This window comes from Bos grunniens, chromosome 4 (genome assembly GCF_055505025.1).
Source record: "Bos grunniens cultivar Pamir isolate PY7600 chromosome 4, Bosgru_T2T1.0, whole genome shotgun sequence".
Classification (NCBI taxonomy): domain Eukaryota; kingdom Metazoa; phylum Chordata; class Mammalia; order Artiodactyla; family Bovidae; genus Bos; species Bos grunniens.
In genome coordinates this window covers 87,991,702-88,018,868 of record NC_141168.1, presented here as the reverse complement: position 1 = coordinate 88,018,868, position 27,167 = coordinate 87,991,702, and the positions used below count along the sequence as shown (strand labels likewise).

The 27,167-nt window shown below is 36.4% G+C and overlaps 1 protein-coding gene across 10 annotated transcripts; it reads right to left on the bottom strand.

Moving 5' to 3' along the window:
* Positions 1 to 27,167, bottom strand: DBF4 (DBF4-CDC7 kinase regulatory subunit). 10 transcript variants are annotated; one of them, XM_086397320.1, is made up of 12 exons: positions 26,875 to 27,167; positions 25,521 to 25,693; positions 16,059 to 16,238; positions 13,843 to 13,893; positions 13,302 to 13,371; positions 13,015 to 13,091; positions 10,517 to 10,553; positions 9,695 to 9,740; positions 5,611 to 5,739; positions 5,050 to 5,164; positions 3,009 to 3,133; positions 1 to 2,311 (listed from the first exon to the last, which is right to left on the bottom strand). In XM_086397320.1, the coding sequence occupies exons 1-12, from the start codon at positions 26,918 to 26,920 to the stop codon at positions 2,293 to 2,295; spliced, it is 1,068 nt and encodes a 355-aa protein (XP_086253446.1). In that variant the 5' UTR covers positions 26,921 to 27,167; the 3' UTR covers positions 1 to 2,292. The 10 variants fall into 10 exon arrangements, with proteins under 10 accessions (XP_086253446.1, XP_086253448.1, XP_086253442.1 ...); XM_086397322.1 differs by having other exon boundaries at positions 1 to 2,060; XM_086397316.1 differs by having other exon boundaries at positions 1 to 1,183.

Sequence of the window (27,167 nt, the reverse complement as noted above, 5' to 3'; positions counted from 1 at the left end):
TAGAGTCACAAGTTTATTCCATTTTTTCTAAAATAGGTATGCAATTCTATAGAAAAATGCAAAATCACTTTTATTGTTAATATTTACATTTGGTTCTGTAAACAAAACTGGCAAACCCCCATTCCCCAAACTAAGAATTTTTATACATATTTATAAAAATGTCAAGAATATGATCTACATTGCTTCTGAAAGGCATTTATTTTAAACCTAAAAGCCAGTAAATGTAGAAGTTGAAGGGGAAGAGAAAAACATTGTTAACAGATTTGAATTTTCCTCTTCCAAAATATCTAAAACATCACATATATTATTCTTTTCAGTATAGCTTGTGAAACCCAAAAATTCTGATTTCTCTTCACTAGTCTGAAATAAATCCAGTAGAGATTTTACTGGTGAGCTACAAACTCTGTTTTCTTGTGTAGTAAGAAATTCAGTTCTTTTTTTATCTAACTCTACATTTGGTTCCAGGTTTTCTTTTTTATTTCTTCCTAATGGTATTTTCACTTTCCGACAGATTTTACCAGAAGGCAAACTATCCGTACTCTTGATGTCACACGTGTTGGGTTCCTCAGGAGGGCTTTCGGATGGAATTTCTGCCCAAATTGTCAGGTGCTCCTGTGAACTGTTTATTGCTAACAGGTCACAATCACGATGAAATACCGAATAAAGGTTCTTTTCTTTCAGATGCTTTGCTGGAAAAAGCACAGTATCTAACTTTTGTTTCCATTGAGATGCGCTATCATCTGTATTGAAATTAGAAACCTGTATAGATGTCTGTGGCCTACATGGACAGTGATCTACCTTTACTTCTAAGTCACTTTCATTTAAAATTAATTTGTGTTCAGAAACATCAAGAATGTATTCTTGTTTACTTTTACATGGAGGCAGAGGTGTAAAATTTTGTTTTACGTTATTTTCAGCTGGATTTAACATGGAACATTTATGAGATGTTTTATCATCAAGTTCTCTCAGTTCACTAGAACGGCGGAGGGTATGTTCTGAAGAAGACACAAACTTTTGTTCAGGTTCCCGAACAGGTTCTTTATATAGGAAACCCTGCTCCATCATATGTACATTTTCCCTGGAGTCTTTCTGAGAATTATGCAGCAATTTCAGCTCTTTAGTTCCAGACCTTTTCACAACATTTGCAATAATAGGAGAAAGGGATCCAACACTGTATTTTATTCTTCAAAGGAAAAAAAAAAAAGAAAAAAATTAAAATAATTGCTATCAAAACTCTTTGAGTATCTTTTAAACCTGTTTATGAAATTTAATTAAGAAAACATTACAAAAATATAGAACTCTTAACCTCTAGCCAAATTTGCTTTAGATGTTTTTGAAGTAATGAAACTTTACAGATAAAGCTGAAAACTCTAGTGTGCCACTCCTTATCCACATTCTTCCACTTTCTACCACAGGCAAGCAGTATCTTGAACTTGGTATTTAAAACTGCTTTGACCATATAAACCAAGGAAAGATGATGGTGAAGGGATTTGGGTCTGCTCCTAATTTTTTTATTATCTTAAAAATTTTCTTCCATGTTTTGATTTATTAAATTAGTAGTCCTTAAGTTTCATACACATATTTGACCTGACACTCTCTTCTTCATAGAGCCTCTTAATATTCTTGAGATGCTATTTTGTATTGTGTGTGTGTGCTCAATATCCTACTCTTTGTGACCCCATGGACTGTAGCCTGCCAGGCTCCTCTGTTTATAGGATTTCCTAGGCAAGAATACTGGAGTGGGTTGCCATTTCCTCTTCCAGGGAATCTTCCCAATCCAGGGCTTGAACCCATGTCTCCTGCATTGGCAGGTAGATTCTTTACCACTGAGCCATGTGGTTACAACAGCTCACTAATTATGTTTTGTTATACATGTCATAGATAACAAAGAAAAATACAGAAGTCCAACTGCCCCTTCAAAACCAGAAGAGTTCCTTTTCTACTTATTTTGATACTTTCACTTAAGACTCCTCTTGAACAAATGGAGGATATAAAATATAAAAACACTAGTCCAACACCACTCTCTCCATTGAAAGTCCAGAGATGTTTAGGTGACTTGCCTGTAGAGATAAAAATTGTGCAGGTAATAAGATAACTGATTATGGAATAACCAGTTGATGTATAAGTACTAGTGTAGAATTTTGCTGCAGAATGTTTTTAGGAAATTCCACATTCTTACCATAGCCTATATACGTTTTAATAGTTGAAGATATGCTTCCTCCCCAAATATTCTATTAAATCAATCATGAGCAGTCATTCTGAATGTTGCAGAAATACGATGTTTAGTAGTCTTTATGCATTTATGATTGGTCTAGAAACAGATATAAGGAGTAAACAACCTACTGCATTATTACCAATTCTAGGGTATATCCACATGAAAGCATTTTTAAAAATTTTAGATTTATTGGTATAAACTTAATGAGGCTTAGTTTGTCAATGTACAGTTACTGTATATTGAACAGCACTGTATTCATTTAATATTTATTAAAGGTACTGACACAACTTTTATCAGCAAGCAGAGCAGAAATATCTAGTAAAAGTATAAAGAAGACTTAACAGAAGTAGAAGAATTTCTTAAAACTCCTTAAGAATAACAAAAAGTTCTATTTTTTGAGTCCAAGGAGATGGTCTAGATGAGGGGCCAAATCTATCTAGTGTGCCACCTATTTTTTAAATAAAGTTTTACTGGAACATAGCCATACCCATTTACTTTACTGTCTGTGGCTGCTTTCATTGTACAGAGGCAAAGCTGAGTAGCTGCAATAGACATCTTGTGGTTCACAAAGCGTAAAACAATTCTCTGTATTTTTTGCCAACTCCTCTTTTTGACTATACTGTTAAGAAGAGAGCCTTAAAAGTAATCTAAGGTAAGCACTTTTGGTGGTGGAAGTAATCAGTTCTTAACCATATTTATATCCTGAAATTATAATCCTTCTAAGAACAGAAAACTTTGGATTTATTTTTAGTTTAATAGTCTGATAGTCTTAAAACTTAGGTTGATAAATTACCTTTTCTTTTTAGGCATGTCCCTTTCGTACTCCACAAAGTCAAAAACTAACTTAGATATAATGTCATCAACAACTTGATAGTGATTACTCTGTGCAAAGTTTCTGTGTTGCTCACTCAGAAGATGCTAAAACAAAAAAGTATATAATAATTATATTTTAAAAGCAATAGATACTTTTTTGTTCAGGTTTTCTAATATTTTCTTGCACTTAAAATTAAGTTTCTAATAACTACTCCAAAGAAATATCCTTTATCAGAACTTAAAATAAGTAGAATAAAAGTTATCTCTCAGAAACCACTAAAACTACTTTGGTTTTCAGTCTTCCATTTTCCAATGAGAAGAATCAAGTACTAATGAATTTGTGGTTTTAAGGGAACTGAAAATGAGGGAGTTACATCAGAAAATGAAATAAAGCTGAAGAAAAACAGAAACACAGCATTTAGAGTATGCTATGAGCATTTAGAGTATGCTAATATTTTTGGAAAGACTTCTCTTTACTACATTATTTTATCCTTATATAATTACCACCAAGTAGTAAGTTAGGTAAAGCTTATAAAATATTAAAATACATGAAATGTTATTTAACATATAAGAACCCAAAATAAGAATCTAGAAGATAAATTAAAAAGAAAAAAAGTACAACTAATGCTGGGAATAAAAACAACATTTTTGAGATAAGCAAATAATCTCAATTACCCAGTACTTATGACAGAGAGTACCGAGACGGCCTTCTTCATTTTAAGGGTGGTCAAGAACAAAGTCAACAAGTTCAGTGTATTGAGATAAAACTTAGACGAAATATTTTTGAGAAAGTTCAGTTTTTGATTAAAAATAATTTAAAACTATTTTCCTCCTTTATTAGATAAACTGAACACAAAAATGTGACACAAACTTCTGTTATAAAACAATTTATAAATTCAATTTAGAGTCTAAATTCAATTTAGAGTCTGAAGACAGAGGTATAGTTTATGAATCAGATATTTCAAGTACTTTTTCTCAACGTTCCCACTATCTTCTACCAAAACCAAGTACCAAAACAGACCTAACTATTATTTTAAAAATTAACATTCAAACAATAACAGCTAATATTTAACAAGCACAGTGCCAGATATTGTCTAAAGTCACAGAGGCAGGAAGCCAGGATTCAAACCTGGGCTAGCCTGGATCCAAAGCTCTTTTGCTTTTTTTTTTATCAGTTTACAAATGTAATTGTTCCCATCTTCTCTTCAGACCACATACATTTTCATCTATTTCTCTTTCTGCTATTGCAAAAAAAAGTCTCCACTTTCTTCTCATCCTCCCATTAGTAGATCTCTTGCCCATTTGTAAATTGCTAAGGACTGAAATACTGCACTTCACAGCCATGGCCCTTCATCTCCTCTGTCTCTCCCAACATCCAATCAATTAGCAAGCCTCCTTGGCCTTAAATCACATCCACAGTCTCACCATGTCTGACCACTTCTGCTACCATTGTTTAGTCCACCAATATCTGTTCTTTGATCCCATCAGTTTACTTTACCATTTCTGCATTGCTTATTTCAACATTCACAAGTCTGTCCCCTCAAAGTCACACAGGTCTCTACTCAGATATCACCTTATCAATTAGGAATTCCTTGTCTAATCTAAATAAACAGCAAGATCTTCTATTCCTGCTTTCTCATAGCACTGATGTAATGTTCTCTATATATGCCTCACTATTCTTTTATCCTACGGTTACCTCTTTCTCCTCCCCTTCCACAGAATGTATCTTCACGAGGGTCAGGAATTGGTCTCTTTTGTATGATGCTTTTCACTCAGAGCAGTGATTGGTACACAGTAACCACTCAATAAATATTTGTTGACTGGATAAAAATGACTTTTCAATATATATTTCCCCAGTTGGGGTTCTTAAAATATAAGATAATTCTATCAAAAAGAAGTATATGCTACTTCATAATTACGAAGCTACCAACCACAATCAAAAGAATAAGCTAAAATTTATACAGCAGATATTATTCATAGTTCTGGAAACATCAACCCCCTGAATACAAAATCATATTTACAATGTCAAGATCTTCATATTTCTGCAAGCAACATTCACAATATCCCTTTTTTTTCTTCTCTTTTAACTGGAATTGAACTGGAATTCCACCACATTTATCACCATCTGTTTGGATCCTGATAGAAATACATGGTAAAAGATTAACTACTGAACACAGGGAATACTTAAAAAAAAAATTTACAGTCCTAGACTTTAAACAACATCTGCTATAATCTGCAGAGATTTATATAAACAAATACTTCTAACCATTTTTCTTTTTAATAAGCAAAATGAGAATTTAATGATTATTCAGGAGAATTATCTCATCACTGAAGAGAAACAATGTATTTTAATAATTTTTAAGTATTTTTTAGCTTCTCCTCTCAAACCCCAATCTAAAGTGTCTAAATGTGACACAATGAAAAAAATTCAGACTTTAAATCTAGCAAAGGGGCATGAAAAATATCCAAAGGAGAAACCTTAATAGTGATCACTCACACATACACCCCCCCCCCACAGCATTAAATGAATTATTTAAAGTATTTATTAAAAAGATTAAAAACTGCTTGAAGGTAAAACCAACCTTAGTTTAACTTGAGTTTGCTTTTGGGTGCTAGATGGCTTCTCTACATCAAATGGGCTGGAGGGCTTCTGAATAGAATAGTTTATAAAAGGCATATTGGTCAGCTGAAGATAAAATGGCCTATAAAGCCTAAAAGAGTAAAAAAACAAACACATGAGAATCTTTATGATGAAAGAAAACATGCTTTAAGTCTTATATTTTAAAATCATATAATTCCTCTGAAGTCTGAAACAATAGAAATCAGTTAAAACTTACTATCTTTCAGTTCAGTTCAGTTCAGTTGCTCAGTTGTGTCCGACTCTTTGCGACCCTTTGAATTGCAGCACGCCAGGCCTCCCTGTCCATCACCAACTCCTGGAGTTCACTCAAACTCATGTCCATCGAGTCGGTGATGCCATCTAGCTATCTCATCCTCTGTCATCCCCTTCTCCTCCTGTCCCCAATCCCTCCCAGCATCAGTCTTTTCCAATGTGTCAACTCTTCGCATGAGGTGGCCAAAGTACTGGAGTTTCAGTTTTAGCATCATTCCTTCCAAATAACACCCAGGACTGATCTCCTCTAGAATGGACTGGTTGGATCTCCTTGCAGTCCAAGGGACTCTCAAGAGTCTTCTCCAACACCACAGTTCGAAAGCATCAATTCTTCAGTGCTCAGCTTTCTTCACAGTCCAACTCTCACATCCATACATGACTACTGGAAAAACCATAGCCTTGACTAGATGGACCTTTGTTGGCAAAGTAATGTCTCTGGCTTTTGAATATGCTATCTAGGTTGGTCATAACTTTCCTTCCAAGGAGTAAGCGTCTTTTAATTTCATGGCTGCAATCACCACCTGCAATGATTTTGGAGCCCAGAAAAATAAAGTCTGACACTGTTTCCACTGTTTCCCCATCTATTTGCCATGAAGTGATGGGACCAGATGCTATGATCTTAGCTTTCTGAATGTTGAGCTTTAAGCCAACTTTTTCACTCTCCTCTTTGACTTTCATCAAGAAGCTTTTTAGTTCCTCTTCACTTTCTGCCATAAGGGTAGTGTCATCTGCATATCTGAGGTTATTGATATTTCTCCTGGCAATCTTGATTCCAAATATTTACTATTTTTAAGAACACAATTCAGTTGTATTAAGTATATTCACAATGTTTTCAGATTCTTAACACCTGTTCATATCTAAAGCTTTCATCTTTCAAAACTGAAACTTTGTATCCATATACAACAAAATAAGTAACTCTTCATTTTCCCTTGTATTAAATATATCCACAATGTTTTTAGATTCTTAACACCTGTTCATATCTATAGCTTTCTTCATCTTTCAAAACTGAAACTTTGAATCCACATATAAAATAAGTAACTCTTTATTCTCCCTTCTCCACCAGACCTTGACAAGCACCATTCTATTTTACTTTGTTTCTATGAATCTGACTACACTAGGTATCTCATTAAATAGAATCATGCAGTAATTTCCTCTTATTTCATTAAGCACAATGTCTTCAGAGTTTATCCATATTGTGGTATGTATCAAAATTTCATTCCTTTTTAAAGTTGAATAATATTCCATCGGGGGCTTCCCTGGTGGCTCAGATGGTAAAGAATCTGCCTGCAATGTGGGAGACCTGGGTTTGATCTCTGGGTTGGGAAGATCCCCTGGAAAAGGGAATGGCAACCCACTCCAGTATTCTTGCCTGGAGATTTCCATGGACAGAGGAACCTGGTGGGCTACAGTCCATGGGGTTGCAGAGAATCAGACATGACTGAGCAAGGCTAAGCATAGCAATATTCCACTGTATATATATACACCATATTATCCATTCATCTCTTGATGAACAAATTTTGGTTACTTCTGCCTCTTGGCTATTGTGAATAGTGTAGCGCTGCATGCATGTGCAAGTACTTCTTCACAACTGTGTGTTTCTTTTGGATATATATACTCGGAAGTGGAATTCATGGATCATACAGTTCAGAATTTTTGAGAAATCTCTATATGGTTTTCCTAAGTGGTTACACTATTTTATAATCCTACCAATAGTGCACAAGAGTTCCAGTATCTCCACATCTTCACCAACACTCATTTTTTCTTTTCAAAACAGTAGCCATCCTAATAGTTGTGAGGTATTAGATTTCTTTGGAGAAGGAAATGGCAACCCACTCCAGTATTGTTGCCTGGAAAATCCCATGGACCGAGGAGCCTGGCGGTCTACAGCCTATGGAGTCGCAAAGAGTCGGACACGACTAAGCAACTTCACCGATTTCTTACTGTGGTTTTGATTTGCATTTCTCTAATGATTAGTAATGTTGAACATCTTTTCATATGCCTGTTGGTAATTTGTATATCTCTGAATCAATGTATGAACTTTGCCCCTTTTTCAACTGGGTCATTTGACTTTCTGTTGTTCTTTATAGTAACATCTTATTAGATACATTATTTGCAACTTTCTTCTCCCTTTCCATAGGTTGCCTTCTCATTGTGTTGGGTTCTTTGGGCACAGAAATTTGTAATTTTGATGTAGTAAAATTTAGTTCTTTTTGCTTCTGCTTTTAGTGTCATATCCAAGAAATCAGCACCAATTCCAATGTCATAAAGCTTACTCATGGTTTTTTACCCAAAAGCTTTATAGTTTTAGGTCTCTGATTCATTTTGAGTTAATATTATATATTGCATAAAGTAAGAGTTCAACTTCATTCTTCTCTGCATGTTGCTATCTAGTATTCTCAATTTCATTTATTAAAAAGACTGTCCTTGCCCTACTGAATGCTCTCGGCACCCTAGTCCACAATCATGTGATCATATAAAGATTTGCTTTGGGGCTCTTTCTTCTATTTCATTGGTTCATACATCTGTCTATATGTCAGTACTGAACTGTTTTGATTACTACAGCTTTGTAGTAAGTTTGACATCAGGAAGTATAGACCTCCAACTCTGTTCTTCATTTTCAAAATTACTTTGGGTGTTCAGGGTCCCTTGAGATTCCATATGAACGCTAGGATGGATTTTTCTCTTTCTATAACAACAGTCATTGGGATTTTGATAGGGACCGCACTGAATCTGTAGATCACTTTGGGTAGTACTGACATCTTAAAAATAAGTCTTCCAATCCATGAACATGGACTGTCTTTCTACTTATTGATGCTTCTCTAGGCCTAATTTTAAATTGTACTTTTCTGTCACAGCAGAACATTTAATAAAAAGTGTTCAACGCATCTTTATCACCTCAGGGAGTACCTAAGAGAATTAATCACATGTGTCTAAATGAGTAGTAGAATGTTAAGAGAAATCTAATTCTCCCATGCCAAATTAATTTACTTATGTCTGTAGTCTTCATTAAGATTATGTTACAGAGGTTCAGAATGAGTTTAAGAAAACTATCAACTTAGATGTTATAGTCAGATTTTACATTTCCAAGTAGTAACTAATAATCTCTTTTTCAAAAATGTAAATGCAATCTTTAAGTAAATCTTTAACTAAATTGTATGGTATTACATTCAGCCAGAGAAGGGTTATTTGAAGTACTGAAAAATGAGTTGGTCTCATGGTTGCTCTAAACTATATTTTTAAGTAATTATTATCTAAAACCTACTGAAACTAAATTCAGTCCTCAAACACAAAGTAATTAATGCTTTTTAAAAAATTTTAAATTGAAGGATAATTGCTTTACAGAATTTTGTGGTTTTCTGTCATACATCAACAAGAATCAGCCATAGGTACACCCATGTCCCCTCCCTTCTGGACCTCCTTCCCAGCCCCACCCTTCAGCCTGTCTCAGAGGCCCGTTTGAGTTCCCTGAGTCATACAGCAAATTCCCATTGGCTATCTGTTTTACATATGGTACTGTAAATTCCTGTTACTCTCTCCATAGATCTCCCTTTCTCCCTCCTCTCCTCCTACCGTGTCCATAGGTCTGTTCTCTATGTCTGCTCCATTGCTGCCCTAATGCTCCTTTTTGAAACTGTGCCACATGCATATTAGTATCATGTAAATCTAACATAAAGGGACCTAAGAGTATTAGTGGAAATAGCTTAATTAGATTTTCTCCTTTAATCAAATATTTTCTCCTTTTAAATCATACAGATTGAATTCAAGATACTTACTGGCTCATATCTTCCACCTTTACAAAAGGCTTTTTGAGTCTACCTGCTTGGGAATATATAAAGTATGATATTAGGTACTTACAAATCCAGAATTTTTAAAAATTTTTTAACAAAACTTCTTGGGCTAAAATAATCCAACTATGTATCCATTACCCATTTCATTTCAGTTTGAAATTTTCAGCTTCAGGTAAGGTATCTTATAAATCCATTTCCAAAATAACAAACTCTCTGTCTATATTCTGAAATTCTTAAACTGAATCAATCCCTCAAAGGATCTATAAGTAGAATTCAGGAGAATTTTGAGCTAAAAACAGGAAAATTTGAATTTCATGTTTACTAGTCTCTAACCGAAATTCAACATTTCCTCCAATTCTGCACATAACTAAGGGACACAGTAGTATTAGCAGTGCTTCTAATTTTGATACCAGTTGAACATTTCCATATCATATTAATTACTACAAATATTTCAAAGCATCATTTACACTCATCATTTAAAAACCGAATTACAGTAGCAATTATAATCTCTGGTAGAACTTTTTAATGTGTAATAAAAACAAGTATATAACTATTGTACACTGAAAAATATTCTGATAACTGAATTTCAATATCATTTATTTTCTTAGTAATATGATGAATTAAAAATGTATAAAAAATTATTCCAACAAAAGCCCGCAGGCTTCACCAGACAGCCATAGGGTAAAAGGCTACCAACCCACTGAATAAGTCATTTAAAGGGTTGGTTACATGATTTTTCAGTAGACTTTTTATGTTTGTTCTATTTTCTAGCAAAACATGCACACTTAAGAAAATCAAAATACCTACTTTTTGTTTTCTGAGTGCCAACACCTACTCTCTTCCCCTGGAGAGGTGGGGGGAAATATAGATATATAGTGAAAACACTGGGCTTGAAAAGGGAAAACAGGTACTACAACTGTTCAATATCGTTAAAATTAAAAAACCATATAGAAAAAGAACTATATAAAGGAAGGCTGATTACTGTAGTTTCATGGGGGGAAAAAAACGAGAAAATGCTGCTTTTTAAAATCAGTTCAACCAAAGAAATGAAAGGAAACAAAGATGATTCAAGAATTAAAGATCTTAACCACTGGTATGGAACTTAGTAACCCAAGCTTACTTTTACAGTACACCCAACACATACCTTGCATTTTAGCTATAATTGGTTTTTATCTTCACAGAAAGAAATCAACCAATAATGAAAAAGCATGGTTAAAAGAATAATCTAAAAATAGTCATGTTAATTATTTTTATGTCCTTATTCAGCAAAACCTTTGTGATAAATTCATCAAAGAATTATTAAAAAATTTATTAGCCTGTTAATTCTAGTCAAGATGGAATATATTCTATATGGTCACTCCCCATATGAAGTGATGACAATAAAAACTGGACAAAATTCAATGAACTACTACTTGAGGACTAAAAGTAAACAAAAGTAGGTGTACTGCAGAAGGAAGTCAAAATTATCTTTAAGGGTAAGGGGATGGGGGATATATTTTCTATTCTCCTACTCTCTTTTCTCTTGCAATGCTTCTTGAAGAATGGACCTCTAGTCCTGAGATTGGCAGCAATAGCAGAGTCAGTGGCTGTAACTCCTATACAAACCTCATCTTTTTGGCTACAAAGAGCCAGGAAAGAGTACAAAGGGAATCCCTGTATTATTTCCTCTTTCTTTTTTCCCTCAGTTTTGACATGAGAGTGGACCCCAGTTAAGACACTGCAGCTGTAAAGGTGCCACAGGCAGCCAAACTTGGAAGCAACCAAGATGTCTTTCAGAAAGTAAATGGGTAAATTGTGGCACATCCAGACGGTGGAATATTCAGCAACAAAAGGAAATGAGCTATCAAGTAACAAAACAATATGGAGGAACTTTAAATGCCTATTAGTAAGTGAAGAAGCCAATCTGAAAAGGCTAAAGACTGTATGATTTCCAACTCTACTGCATTTTGGAAAAGGTAGAACTATGAGAGTAAAATGATCAGTCTTGCAAGGAAATATCGTTAATTGGCTATCACAGGATCCTTCCAAAATAGCTATCCAACCAGGTTCCTCTTCTATTAGTTATTTCTCAGTCATGTTCCAAACTCTTAAAAATAAAATCTAACTCTACGTAGTGTTCAAAGACCTATCTTAACCTACTAACCTTTCTAGCTTCATTTATCACTTTCACACTCAAAGATCAGGTTGTATTATACTACAGAAAATTTTCCAAACATGCCATCTTACATATGGCTTCATGTCTTTATATACATTCTTCTATAAAATTTATTTACCATTTAGATTCATTCAACAATTGAGTGAAAAAAAACCAGACCACAAAAGAATGTTGTGAGATATGACAACTATGAGAAAGCAAAGGGATGAGAGAAGTTCCAGATGAAAATAAGTTCAAGGAGGAAGTGAACAGTAGCTGAGAGAACCAATATGACTGGTTTTTAAAAAGTGCACACCTGAAATGCCAAATTGGTCAGTAGTACAGGTTGAAAAGTGAATGGGAAGTATAAAAGTGGAAATGTCAAATGCCTGGATGATATAAAGATTAAATAGTAGGTAGGGATGTGAGGTCAAGGAAGTTTTTATTGTATTTATTGTTTTAAAGGACAGAAGAGGTTTGTTTTAAAGGATCATGAAGGCAAGATTCTATACAGAGGCTTTGTCAAGGAAGCTAGTCAAGAGAGAAGAAACGGAAGATGTAGAGCATTAGGTCTAACAGACGTTAATGCCCAACACACTTGTTTAACAAATATTTTGAGGTTAGGCCAGATAGTCATACTATATGACAGAAATTAGAGAACTTGATAAGTAAGCCTCCTTATTTGTGTTCCTGAAAGGAGTGTATTATACACATTAGGAGCTTCTCATGCAATATGTCAGTCATGGTGTTTTCTTTCAGAATGAACAAAAATATCTGTTCTTTTGGCTCCAGTAGCCATCAAAGAGGAAATGGCAACCCACTCCAGTGTTTTTGCCTGGAGAATCCCAGGGACGGGGAAGCCTGGTGGGCTGCCGTCTATGGGGTCACAGAGTCGGACACGACTGAATCGACTTAGCGGTAGCAGCCATCAAAGAAGAAAATAAAACTATGCCAACCATCCCTGAAACAACTTTCACCGTATGAGTAAATCCTAAAGTGATAGGCAATAATTTATTCAGATAACAGAATATGTATACAGTATACATGATTACCCCTTGTATATTCTGGCAGTAATATTTTCCACTTGGCAAAAAAGTTTATAGATACATAACTAAAAACCAAGCTTAATCATTTTCTCTAATTAGTTTAAAAATTAAGGAAAATAACATACCACATCTCTTGCAGAAGTGCTTGACTTCTTGAGTAAATACAATTCCTTTTTCCTTTGTTCAATGTAATATCTAATGTCTTTTTTAAAAGAAAGAAGGGTTTAAGATTAGCATTTTTGCCTTTGCAGTTAAACACTGCTACTTTCTTAAAATTGTACTAAGTTTAGATGAAAGAATTAATGTTACAGGTATGTCTTACTATTAAAACTCTCACTATCTAAAATTAGGAAGCAAGAGACAGATAGACACTTAGAGCAAATACTGTCAAAAACAGTAATAAAATCCTTACCATCAATATGAAGAATTTTTACTCCCCATGATAAGGCATTAGATAATATACTGTTTGAAGGAATAAAGTCCTGTTAAAAAAAAAAAGTTTGACAGATTTTCTAGGAAATTACTATTTTAAATGAGCTAAATTAAAAATATTATTGAAGTTTAATATCACTTATGGTTATTCAGAACAGACCCTACACAATTACAATAACCATGAGGACAGCAGTTTTTCCTTCTGGAATTTCTAAAACCATTCCTGATTAATACACTCTGATATTCTTGACAATGTACCCTGTAGCCTTACAGTTAATAGTTTCAAGAAATTATTTTGTTTTAAATCACAGAATGCCACAAGCTTCAGAAGTGTCCAGTAATACTTTAAAAGGCCACAAGATGGAGGTGTTACTTCATGAAAAGCATAAAACAAGACACATGCTGATATTTAGGCTTTTTCTATTAAAAATGAGGAAAAGATTTCAGGAACATCTCTATTTTATATTTCAGTTTCTAGTAACAGAATAAACACTGTGAATTTTAAAAAAATTCCTACTTACATGGTCCTTGATAGCTTTTTCAACTAATAATTTTCCTCTGCTCAAACACACCTATAGAAAGACCAAAGAACAACCAAACTATAGTTATACATAGTGCCTTACTGGAAAAAATTTTAAAAAGACAAAATGAGCAAAAGTAGATAAAATTTAAAAGTGAATTTTAATATAAACATGAGCTTTAAAATACATACATTTTATTTACACAAGTCTTAATTACCATCAGCGTAATAAATATATGGTAAAAACTGATCCCCTTACAGTCTTTGTTTGCAATTAGATTTCTGATGAAAAAGTTTGTTTCTTCTTTTTTAAGTAGAGCAACTGAACTCAGCTGAATGAGATCCAAGGTCAGTTCTGTAGTAAATGTTATTCAACATGAAAAATAAAATAGACTGATTTGAGATTCCGTCTGTAATTAAATATAAGTTTACATTTTTAATTTCTTGTTTAACTGAAGACCTAATGATATGAGTAGACTAGATATATTGGTTTTTACACAGCTTCAGTTTTAAATAAGACATTAGGAAAATTAGTTGAAATGCTATCAGCAGCAACTAATTTGGAACTAGTCACGGTTGTACAACCTTGTTCCTCAAAAAAAGCAGGAACTGAAAGAATGTATGAGGCTTCCTAGGTCTCTCCTTCTTTGACTTTTTTCTTCTATATATTTGTCTCTTTTTTCCCAAGTGATTTCTCTTGTGTAACTCATTTCTCTTACCTGTTCTTCCCTGCCTCCAGGTGTCCCTGTTTCCCAAATGGCTACATGAGGTAAATGGGGACGATATTTAAAATTATTTAATTAATTTCAATTTAAAAATGAGATAAACAGTATTTTTCCAATCTCTTCTGCTTTTCCTAACCAATTAAATCAATTTAATTTACCCTTCACTGTATCTTACAACTTACTGACAACTGAGTGGTAGTGATGTGACTGAAGGCAGGAGAAGGGGACAACAGAGGATGAGATGGTTGGATGACATCACCGACTGGATGGACATGAGTTTGAGTAAACTCCAGGAGTTGGTGATGGGCAGAGAAGCCTGGCGTGCTGCAGTCCATGGGGTCACAAAGAAGTCAGACAGGACTGAGCGACTGAACTGAAGTGATGTCAGTAAATCTAGACCAGGGGCTGGCAAACTTTTTCTTTAAAGGGCCAGACAGTACATGTTCATATGACTCTGCAGGCCATATAGTCTCTGTTGCAACTATCCCACTCTACTTTTATAGCAGTAAAGCAATCAGTCAATACCTATATGAATGGGTATGTCTGTATTCCAATAAAACTTTTATTTATGAACAGTGAAATTTGAATTTCATATAACTGCCAATTGTCACAAAGTATTCTTTTTGAATGTCCCCTCAACCATTTGAAAATGTACATGCCTAGCTTGCACGCTATAAAAAAATCGGCAGCAGGCTGTATTTGGCCCCTGGGCTACTGTTTGTTTACCATGCTCTGAAACAAACAAAAGGCGTCTATTCCTTCTTTAAAAAATGACCTGCTGTCATCTTTTAGTTGTAAATTACTCTAAACATAAGTCATCACTAAATGCAAGGGTGTATTTTAGGAATCAGAGTATGATTGTGCTCAGTCAACCAGTCATGTCCAATTCTGTGCCACCCCATGTATTGTATGTAGCCTGCCAGGCTCCTCTGTCCATGGAATTTTCCAGGCAAGAATATTGGAGTAGGTTGCCATTTCCTCCTCTAGGGGATCTTCCCAATGCAGGGTGTGAACCTGTGTTTCCTGCATTGGCTGGCAGATTCTTTACCATTGCACCACCTGGGAAGCCCCCTGGAGTAGGACTATATAAGTATTATTAGGAGAAAAAAATCACCATTCTATATACAACAGCAGCCTTATGGACAACTAGAAAGCCACATTTAATGTAGATACACTTAATGTAGATATTATTCTACCTAGGTGAACTCTGCTGTCAGCCCACTCTTAATTATAACATCCTATAGACTTTCAGGGGCTTCCCTCATAGCTCAATTGGTAAAGAATCCGCCTGCAATGCTGTAGACCCTGGTTCGATTCCTGGGTCGGGAAGGTCTGCTGGAGAAGGGATAGGCTACCCACTCCAGTATTCTGGCCTGGAGAATTCCATGGACTGTAGAGTCCATGGGGTGGCAATGAGTCGGACACAACTGAGCAACTTTCACTCACTCATGCATAGCCTTTCAGAGTCTCAAAGCATATTTAAGAGACTTACTGTATCTGGAGACTTAAATGAACTTCCATCATGGCTGGGATGAGGTGATGTGGTTTCCGCAGTATTCGCAGATTCTGGACTTGGTATAGGAGAGATTCGTCCCAAGGTTTGTGCAAATTTAGCTTCCTTTTTATTTGAAATAAGATAACTGATATCTTTGCTGAGAAATTCTTCAACTCGCTAAAGGAAAAAAAAAATATTTTTAAGGAACTCATATAAACCATTAACTGTTTCATATGCTAGGCACAATAGGAAATGTCAATCTGAAATATATTCAATATTTTCTAAATTTCTATGCTGTATTATTCTGAGCCTTGAGTCCTGAGAAAGTACAAGGGGAGTTCTAACAACCCAAGAACAGCATGTAGTTTATATATAATAATTAGTTTAATCCACATAACCCATGGTACTGGAGAAGAAAATAGAAGAGAAGTGAAGGCACCTACCTGAGGTTACGCCAGTCATAAAGGAACTTGAATAAAGGTATTTTTTTCTTAACCTTAAAAAAAATTTTTTTAATTGACGTATAGCTGATATACAATGTTGTGTGAACACAGGTATTCTGATTCACGTTGATGCTCTAAAGCAGAACTGTCCAGTAGAATGCATTGTAATGATGGAAATGTTCTTTATCACCATTGTTCAATATGGTAGCCATTGCCACATGGAGTACTTGAAATGTAATGTGATTGAGCAAATGAATTTTAACCTGGTTAATTTTAGTTACCTTAAATTTCAGTAGCCAATTGGCTAATGGCTACAGTAATGGACAGCACAATTCAAACTCATAAAGTTATAATATCTTTCCATAAGAGAAACTACTAAAAGATAGGAAACCTTTACCCTTAAGAGTGTATGACTATTTTGAAGAGAATTTCCCTAGTCTGAAAACCACTGCCTGAATTAATAAACACATATACCAAAGTCAATGCTGAAAATCACTCCCATTCAAAGGTAGGAAAATTAACTATTTGCATAAATGAAGCTAAAAATATTTTAAACAGCTGTATCTAATTTCTACAGCATCTCACAACATAAATGAGGATAATAAAAGTGAAACAAACTATGTAATAATGACTTAATTTCATCTAAGCATTACATAGAATTTGTCGCTAAGACCAGCAGCTGCCTTGGTTAAATACAAATCACTACGTCTTTTTCTGAATAACATTTTCATCACCAGTAAATAAAGTACATTTATATATGCCAAGGATTACAAACTCAAATGCCTACAAGGGTCATCAAGAATGCAAATGAACAATTACATATCAAATACTCTTAAAAAAATTTTTTTTCATAAATATGTGGGCCCTCACACTAACAGAAGTCCCAGTTTTTCAAGAGAAGCCCAATCTCCCACGTTTTAAAAAAAAACCAAAAAACTGTGATAAAATATTTAACAATATTTTCCTTTTAGACCATTTTTGAGTGTACAATAGAGTGACGTTGAGTACATTCACAATGTTTTAATAACCATCCCATTATCAATTAAGATCATGGCATCTGGTCCCATCACCTCATGGCCAATAGATGGGGAAACAATGGAAAAAGTGACAGACTATTTTTTGGGGGTCCAAAATCACTGCAGATGGTGACTGCAGCCATGAAATTAAAAGACGCTTGCTCCTTGGAAGAAAAGCTATGACCAACCTAGACAGCATATTAAAAAGCAGAAACACTACTTGGCCAACAAAGGTCCGTTCAGTCATTGCTATGGTTTTTCTAGTAGTCATGTATGGATGTGAGAGTTGGACTGTGAAGAAAGCTGAGCACCGAAGAATTGATGCTTTTGAACTGTGGTGCTGGAGAAGAGAGTCCCTTGGACTGCAAGGAGATCCAACTAGTCCATCCTAAAGGAAATTAGTCCTGAATATTCATTGGAAGAACTGATGCTGAAGCTGAAGCTTTGGCCACCTAATGGGAAGAATTGACTCATTGGAAAAGACCCTGATGCTGGGAAAGACTGAAGGCGGGAGAAGGGGATGACAGAGGATGAGATGGTTGGATGGCATTACTGACTTGATGGACCTGAGTTTGAGTAAACTCTGGGAGTTGGTGATGAACAGCAAAGGAGTCGGTCACAACTGAGCAACTGAACTGAACTATTGATTTCTAGAACTTGATCATCATTGTAAGCTGAAACTGTACCCACTGAACAGTAACTCCCCATTACCCCTCCCACCAGCCTTTTTATCTCTTTTAATCTCTACTTCCTATTTCTGTGAATCTGACAATTCTGTCATTGGTTAGTCACTAAGTTGTGTCCAACTCATTTATGACCCCATGGACTGTAATCAGCCAGACTTCTCTGTCCATGGGATTTCCCAGGCAAGAATACTGGAGTGGGTTGCCATTTCCTTCTCCAAGGGATCTCCCCCACACAGGGATCAAACCCATATCTCCTGCACTGCAGATGGATTCACTGCTGAGCCATCAAGGAAGTCTCTTGACAATTCTAGGTAGTTCATATAAGTAGAATCCTGTAGTTATCTTTTTGGGTCTGATTTATTTCATGTAACAGTGTTTTCAAGGTTTGCCCATGATGTAGCATGGAACAGAATTCCATACCTTCTCAGTGTTGAATAATATTCCAACCACAACGGTGTGATCACTCACCTAGAGCCAGACATCTTGGAATGCAAAGTCAAGTGGGCCTTAGGAAGCATCACTACCAACAAAGCTAGTGGAGGTGATGGAAATCCAGTTGAGCTATTTCAAATCCTAAAAGATGATGCTGTCAAAGTGCTGCACTCAATATGCCAGCACATTTGGAAAACTCAGCAGTGGCCACAGGACTGGAAAAGGTCAGTTTTCATTCTAATCCCAAAGAAAGGCAATGCCAAAGAATGTTCAAACGACTGCACAACTGCACTCATATCACATGCTAGCAAATAACGCTCAAAATTCTCCAAGCTAGCCTTTAACAGTACGTGAACAGAAAACTTCCGTATGTTCAAGCTGGATTTAGAAAAGGGAGAGGAACCAGAGATCTAATTGCCAACATCCTTTGGATTATCAAAAAAGCAAGAGAGTTTCAGAAAAACATCTATTTCTGCTTTATTGACTATGCCAAAGCCTTTGACTGTCTGGGTCACAACAAACTGTGGAAAATTCTTCAAGAGATGGGACTACCATATCACCTAAACTGTCTCCTGAAAAATCTGTATGCAGGTCAAGAAGCAACAGTTACAACTGGACATGAAACAACAGACTGATTCCAAATTGGGAAAGTAGTACGTCAAGGATGTATATTGTCACCCTGCTTATTTAACTTATATACAGAGTACATCATGAGAAATGCTATACTGGATGAAGCACAAGCTGGAATCAAGATTGCTGGGAGAAGTATCAATAACCTCAGACATGCAGATGACACCACTCTTAAGGCTAAAAGCAAAGAACTAAAGAGCCTCTTGTTGAAAGTGAAAGAGTAGAGTGAAAAAGTTGGCTTAAAACCCAACATTCAGAAAACTAACATCATGGCATCTGGTCCCATCACTTCATGGCCAATAGATGGGGAAACAACAGAAACAGTGACAGACTTTACTTTTTTGGTCTCCAAAATCACTGCAGATGGTGACTGTAGCCAGGAAATGAAAAGACACTTGCTCTTTGGAATAAAAGCTATGACCTAGACAGCATATTAAAAAGAAGAGATATTACTTTGCCAACAAAGGTCCGTCTAATTAAAGCTATGGTTTTTCCAGTAGTCGTGTATGGATGTGTGGGACTAGAAAGAAAGCTGAGCACCGAAGAATTGATGCTTTTGAACTGTGGTGTTGGAGAAGACTCTTGAGAGTCCCTTGGACTGCAAGGAGATCCAACAAGTCCATCCTAAAGGACATCAGTCCTGAATATTCATTGGAAGGACTGATGCTGAAGCTGAACATCCAATATTTTGGCCATCTGATGCGAAGAGCTGACCCATTTGAAAAGACCCTGATGCTGGGAAAGATTGAAGGCAGGAGGAGAATGGGACGACAGAGGATGAGATGGTTGGATGGCATCCCCGACTCAATGGACATGAGTTTGAGTAAGCTCCAGGAGCTGGTGATGAACAGGGAAGCCTGGCATGCTGCAGTCCATGGGGTCGCAAAGAGTCTGACACAACTAAGCGACTGAACTGTACGTATAAACCACATTTACCCATTCATCTGCTTATTAATATCTGTTTTTTTCCCCCACCTTTTGGTTACTGTGAGTAATGCTGTTCTGGACATGGGTATATAAATTATCTCTTCAAGATGCTTTCAGTTCTTTTGGATATATACCCAGAAGTGGAATTGCTTGAACATAATAATTCCTTTCTTTATTATTTTGAGGAAACAACATGTTTTCCATAGTAGTTGCACCATTTTACAATCTGACAGTGCACAAGGGTCCCAGTTTCTCTACATCCTCACTGACACCTATGTTGACAGTCACTGTCCTAATGGATGTGAGGTGGTAACACACTGCTTCTTTGGATTGACATATAGTTATTTTACAATGTTGTGTTAGTGTGTGGTGTACAGCAAAGTGATTCAGTTACACATTCATATATATATTCTTTTTCATATTCTTTTCTATTATAGTATATTACAAAATACTGAATATAGTTCCTGTGCTATACAGTAGGAACTTGTTGTTTAATTTTAAGTTGGTTTTCTATGTCTGTCTTACTGGGGTCTTGATTTGCATTTCCCTTTATTTTTTTGAGCTCCAAAATCACTGCAGATGCTGACTGCAGCCATGAAATTAAAAGACACCTACTCCTTGGAAGGAAAGTTATGACCAACCTAGATAGCATATTCAAAAGCAGAGACATTACTTTGCCAACAAAGGTCCATCTAGTCAAGGCTATGGTTTTTCCGGTAGTCATGTATGGATGTGAGAGTTGGACTGTGAAGAAAGCTGAGCACCGAAGAATTGATGCTTTTGAACTGTGGTGTTGGAGAAGACTCTTGAGAGTCCCTTGGACTTCAAGGAGATCCAACCAGTCCATTCTAAAGGAGATCAGTCCTGGGTGTTCTTTGGAAGGACTGATGCTAAAACTGAAACTCCAGTACTTTGGCCACCTCATGTGAAGAGTTGACTCATTGGAAAAAACTCTGATGCTGGGAGGGATTGGGGGCAGGAGGAGAAGGGGACGACAGAGGATGAGATGGCTGGATGGCATCACTGACTGGATGGACATGGGTTTGGGTGGACTCCGGGAGTTGGTGATGGACAGGGAGGCCTGGCGTGCTGCAATTCATGGGGTTGCAAAGAGTTGGTCACAACTGAGCGACTGAACTGAACTGAATAGTGATGTGGCACATCTTTTCTTGTGCTTATTGGCCATTTATATATATCTTCTTTAGAGAAAGGTCTACTCAAGTCGTTGCCTCATTTTTGAACTGGGTTGATTTTTGTTGAGTTGTACTCTTTATAGTTTGGATATTAATCCATCAACAGATATTGCAAACAGAAAAAAGTTGCAAAATTTTTCTCTCTCATTATGTGGGCTGTCTTTTTTACTCTTGACAGTAGTCCTCTGATGCACAAAACCTCATTTTTATTAAGTCGAATTTATCTATTTTTTTTCATTTGTTGTCTGTGTTTTTGGTATGATAGTCAAGGAATCAATGCCAAATCTAATACCATTAAGATTTTCCCCAATACTTTCCTCTATGGGTTTTAGCTCTTACGTTTTAGATCTTGATCCATTTTTAATTAACTGCATCATATAATGTACAGTAAGGGTACAACTTTATTCTTATGCATGTTGATATTCAGTTTTCCTAGCATTTGTTGAAAAGATTATCCTTTCCCCATTGAATGGTCTTGGCAACCTTGATGAAAATCAGGTGACTATGAGAGGATTTCTGGTTTCTCTCTTCTATTGTATTGGTTTGTATGTCTGTCATTATGCTGCTGCTGCTAAGTCACTTCAGTCGTGTTGGACTCGTTGTGACCCCATAGACAGCAGCCCACCAGGCTTCCCTGTCCCTGGGATTCTCCAGGCAAGAACACTGGAGTGGGTTGCCATTTCCTTCTCCAATGCATGAAAGTAAAAAGTGAAAGTGAAGTCGCTCAGTCGTGTCTGACTCATTATGCTAGTACCCACATTTCCTTTGGTTTTCCATTTCCTACACCTCTTGTAACTCTTTAGTAGTGAACAAAATATCTTTCATAGTCTGGTCCCAATGTAACATTGTTTCTTGCTATTTCCCCCATCTAAATCCCAAAATCAAGTCATACTCTATTATTAACAGCTGCTCAAACCACACATACATATATTTTATGTATGCTCTTTCTTCTATTTAGTTCGTTCATTCTACCTGGTATATTCCTACTAGGCTTTCAAGATTCAGCTCAAACTTTATCATTGCTATAAATTGTAAAAGGCAGAGTTAATAATTTCCATTTCTGTATTCTAATGGCAATTTCTACATAATTTCTGATAAAGCACTGACAGTGCTATACTGCAATTTATTTATTTAGGCGTCTGATGTTCCTATAGGCTGAGAATTCATAGAGGATTAGACTACATCTAATTTTTGCATCCCTGTCATCTTAAAAAGTGCTACCATATGGGAAACACTGGTGGAATAATTTCTGAATGAATTTCCATATGCTCAAATCATAATCAATCTTCAAAGCTGAGTTCAAATTGTGTCCATATAATGGCCTCCAAGGTTCCTCAGTTGGAAATAATCTTTCCCTTTTAACATTGTTATATAACAATTGTAACAATGCCATCTCTACTTGATTAGAAATTGCAGGTGGACTAGGTATCAGATTCATTTTTGAATCTACCAAAATACTTAATACTGGGTCCTGTACCATTAACTTAGTTTTGTCAGTCTTTATTAGCTATTATTGAATCTAGGTCTTTAAAAGTATAAACTCAAAATTTATTTTCTAATGACTCAAAGGTTACACTGAACATCAAAAACAAGTAACTTTATCCTCAAGTCCATGATATGGTAAGGTATCTGACCCTATATCTCTTTTCTTTCCCAACTCTCTTATTTTAGCCCACACTGTTTAGACATGGGCCTTTATATGGATGGTTTTGCAATAGCAGTCTTCCTTTCCACTATTAAAGATATTTTCCCATTATGTCAGACTTTCCTGATGTGCTCTCAGTGGTTTAATTTTCAGAAGTGTATTCTCCAAATAAAAAGTGTATTTAGATGTTTTCACTGACTCAATGGACATGGGTCTAAGCAAGCTCTGGGAGTTGGTGACGGACAGGGAAGCCTGGTGTGCTGCAGTCCACGGGGTTGCAAAGAATCGGACATGACTGAGCGACTGAACCAGATGTTTTCATTAAGATGAGAGAAAAAAATGCATAGACCATTTTAAAACAGACTAACACTGTTAATAGCCTGAGGCAGGATAAATTACAAATGGATAAAGGATTTAAGTAATTATAAAAATAGTAAGCATAATCCTTTCAAGGAATATCTATGGAACTATTTCTTAGAGTTGAATCTTAAAACTTAAGTGTATGGAGGTCAAAGTTCCTTTATAGTTCACATTTGAGATCTTAACAGTCTTTTTCAGTGATAGAAAACAGTACTGTGCTAGGGACAGAAATCATGACATCAATGAATTATTGGAAAGGTAGTGTGTTGGGGAGATCAGAATTTGATTTAAAAGTTTTTAAGAGAAATTAAAGAATAATCAAATTCAGTGCAAAATCCACAGCTCTGGGGAAATACGCTCTTCATTTCATTGGCCTACTTCAAACCATTTTAGGATGAAAATTTGATAAAACCAACTCTCAACTATTATCTAATGTATAAGTTAACTCAAAATTTGGTTCTTGCAAGTGTCTCAGGAACTGCTATAGGGATGAGAGCTTCTGTACTGCTCTTTTAGCTAGAGCAGTGGCTTTATACATTGGTCTTCTTAACATGATTTTGTTTGAAGGGCTCCACTGCTAAAAACGCAAATCTAAAATTACTGATTTACATCAGTAGGGTTAATGAGTTTTTCCACTGTAGCCATGGATTCTAGAGGAACAGAATGGTGCAATAGCATGTGAGTCTGGAAATTAGGCTGATTCTACCCTGAGCCAGTCACTTAACTTCTCTGAACACTTGAGTACTTACTTTTTAAAATGAAAGGATCCTTTATTCAAAGGTGCTAGGTTACAAAACATAACCTTTAGGAATGCAGTCATATGGTTATTCTGATAACATGCTACTACTATGACAAGTGTGTGACAATGTTTTAGTCTAAGAAAACAGCAAAACAGTAGAATAGTTTTTCAAAGACAGAATAAGTAAAATATCAGTAAATAGTTCCAAAAAACCTCTTACATGTTCAGCAAATTGTTATTCTCATTATGGCAGGATTTACTCATATTATTAAAAAATGCTGCTGCTGCTAAGTCACTTCAGTAATGTCCAGCTCTGTGCGACCCAATGGACGGCAGCCCACCAGGCTCCCCTGTCCCTGGGATTCTCAAGGCAAGAACACTGGAGTGGGTTGCCATTTCCTTCTCCAATGCAGGAAAGTAAAAAGTGAAAGTGAAGTCGCTGAGTCGTGTCCGACTCCTAGTGACCCCATGGACTGCAGCCCACCAGTCTCCTCCGTCCATGGGATTTTCCAGGCAAGAGTACTGGAGTGGGGTGCCATTGCCTTCTCATATTAAAAAATGCTAACCAAGACAAACTCAAAGTACAGCAGGAAGAATCAGGAAATTAAATCTTAACCTTGGCAAAATTTATCCAGTATCGCCCTTAATCCTAAAAAAATCTTGTAATTTATCCAAATTTTCTAATACTCAAATGTATAACGTAGGAAAGAAGCATATTTCCCATATTCATAAACCAAAAGTGGTACCTTAGTGACATTCATTCTTTTGAGTCTGTATCAGTCAAAAGAAACTTTAAATCTTTGTGGTTTAAACAGGTTTTCCTTGTTCTCTAAATACCATCTTATTTATATTTAGCTTCCTAATAATCACAATCAAAGAGCTCCTGCCATCTGAAGGACATCCCATCATTACAATGAAAAGGCAATCAGCAGTTCCTCCAGGACAAGGGTGTCTCATTTTTCACACTGTGAACTTTACACCAGATAGAAACCTGAAAGTTCTGTCAGGTTTCCGAAGTTACATGACTTTGCATTAATGATAAACAGATGATAAAAAATTTAAGCTTGGTAAACAGTGAAAGTGTTAGTTGCTCAGTTGTGTCCAATTCGTTGTGACCCTCGACTGTATAGCCCTCCAGGCTCCTCTGGCCATGGAATTCTCCAGGCAAGAATACTGAAGTAGGTAGCCATTCCCTTCTCCAAAGGATCTCCCCTACCCAGGTATTGAACTTGCGTCTCCTGCATTGCAGGCAGATTCTTTATCTTTTGAGTCATCAGGGAAGCCCCTGGTGCTATATGGTTATACCTTTTTTTTCCAAAAGAAAAATTTTAAATGATTATAAGTTAGAAAGTTTTTCTTTTTGGTCAAAGTGCATGGATTTGACTTACCCCTCCCAGATCCTTAATGTCCTTTTGCAGTTTTTCAGATGTGGTGACAGAAGGTAAGTCAATGTAAAATACTTTACCCCAGAGAGGTTTATATTTGGATTTTTCTGGTTTGTTATCAGTTTTCAGAGATTTCAAAGATGGTCGGTTTTTTTCATTTTTAACTTGGATTCCACCTGTTGTTTAAAAAATTAGAATTAGATCATGCTTTACGCAGACAGAAAATTTTTCAGTTCAGTTCAGTCGCTCAGTCGTATCTGACTCTCTGCGACGCCATGAATTGCAGCATGCCAGGCCTCCCTGTCCATCACCTACTGTTTAAAAAATAATTTATGTAATAATCATATCACAGAGGGAAAAATATAATCCTACTAATTCAGCATTAACATTTTAATATATTTCCTCTGTAGTGTCACTTAGGATAATGGCAAAATAGTCTTTAAACAGATACTGTATGTCACAAAACGTTTATTGTTCATAGGAACTGATTTGCAGGAAATATTCATGCATTTAATCCTGTTTTATGCATTAAGGCATAGAACTATATAAAACCAATTTCAAAGTTTTCATAGGATGTAAACTCCATGGAGTATTTACTCAACAAATACTTACTGAGCTTCTGGCATTCTGTTGAACACTCAAAACTGGTACTGACCTAGTCCTCAAAGGTTCCTGACTGCTCAAGGTTAAGTTTCATGTAGAGTCAGTGTATATTAAAAAAACTTAACGGTCCACTTGAAGAACCAAATCACCATTTATTTCATTCTTTCTTTTGAAAACAGATCTAAGCTACAAACAGCTGCTTAAAAATTAAAGAACTCAAATCTGTTTATAGTAGGAGACCATGTATACATACTGTACATAAACACACACACACTATATATTAGGAAGAAACACTTGGAGGCCGGACTACTTAACAAGTGCCTGAAAATGAGAGTTTGCTTTTATTTCTGTTTATAATGTTGAAAACAGCAAAGGTGTGTTTGAAATACTTTGCTTCAACTTCATAAGACCAAAAATCCGCAATTTAATCAGGAAGCGAAAAGCCCCGAACACATCTGCTTTTAAACCGAGGCTCGATCTGCAGCCTCCAAGGGTCGCAGCATCTGTGGGAGCCCCGGCGGGCTCCCGGGTCCGCACACTGTCTTCTCGTTTTATAATCGACCATACGACGAGGAATTTGGGGCCGAGATCCCTCTGCTCCCTGAACCGTGCCTTCCTTCAGGCCACAGAGCAGGACGCACATGTCAGGCAGAAAAGCAGAGAGCCCCAGGGCGAGAACTCTTTAGAATCAACAATGGAACCAGGAGGGGAGGAAAGGATTAAAGGGACTGCAAACGGAGGAGGGGCTTCCTACCCTGAAAATGTCCTTTGCTGTGGATCCTCATGGCTCCGGAGTTCATGGCAGCCGCCCAACACCTACATGCTGGGTTGGGAGAGGGTGTTGCCCCGGGCCGCCGCGAAAACTCGGCTTCTTCGAGGTCCGTTGACCCGCCGGTCGCCTTTCCCCTTCCGCGGGCCACCACACCCACGCAGTAGAGATGCCGCGCCCGCTGGCTTGGTTTCCGGGGCCGAATCCGGCCCCAGAGCGCGGAGAAGGAAGAGGAAAAGCAAAAACGACTGGGCTTCGGCGGTTGAAGATTTGAAAAC

Bases quoted from the DNA above. Each gene is read 5' to 3' on its own strand.
- DBF4 (XM_086397316.1), bottom strand. From the start codon at position 26,920: ATGAACTCCGGAGCCATGAGGATCCACAGCAAAGGACATTTTCAGG. The intron at 10,554-13,014 runs GTATGTTATTTT...CCACCTCTCCAG, and splicing joins GCACTTCTGCAAGAGATGTG to GGGAAGAGAGTAGGTGTTGG. The intron at 5,740-9,694 runs GTAAGTATCTTG...TTACTCTTTTAG, and splicing joins AAGGTGGAAGATATGAGCCA to GCTTTATAGGCCATTTTATC.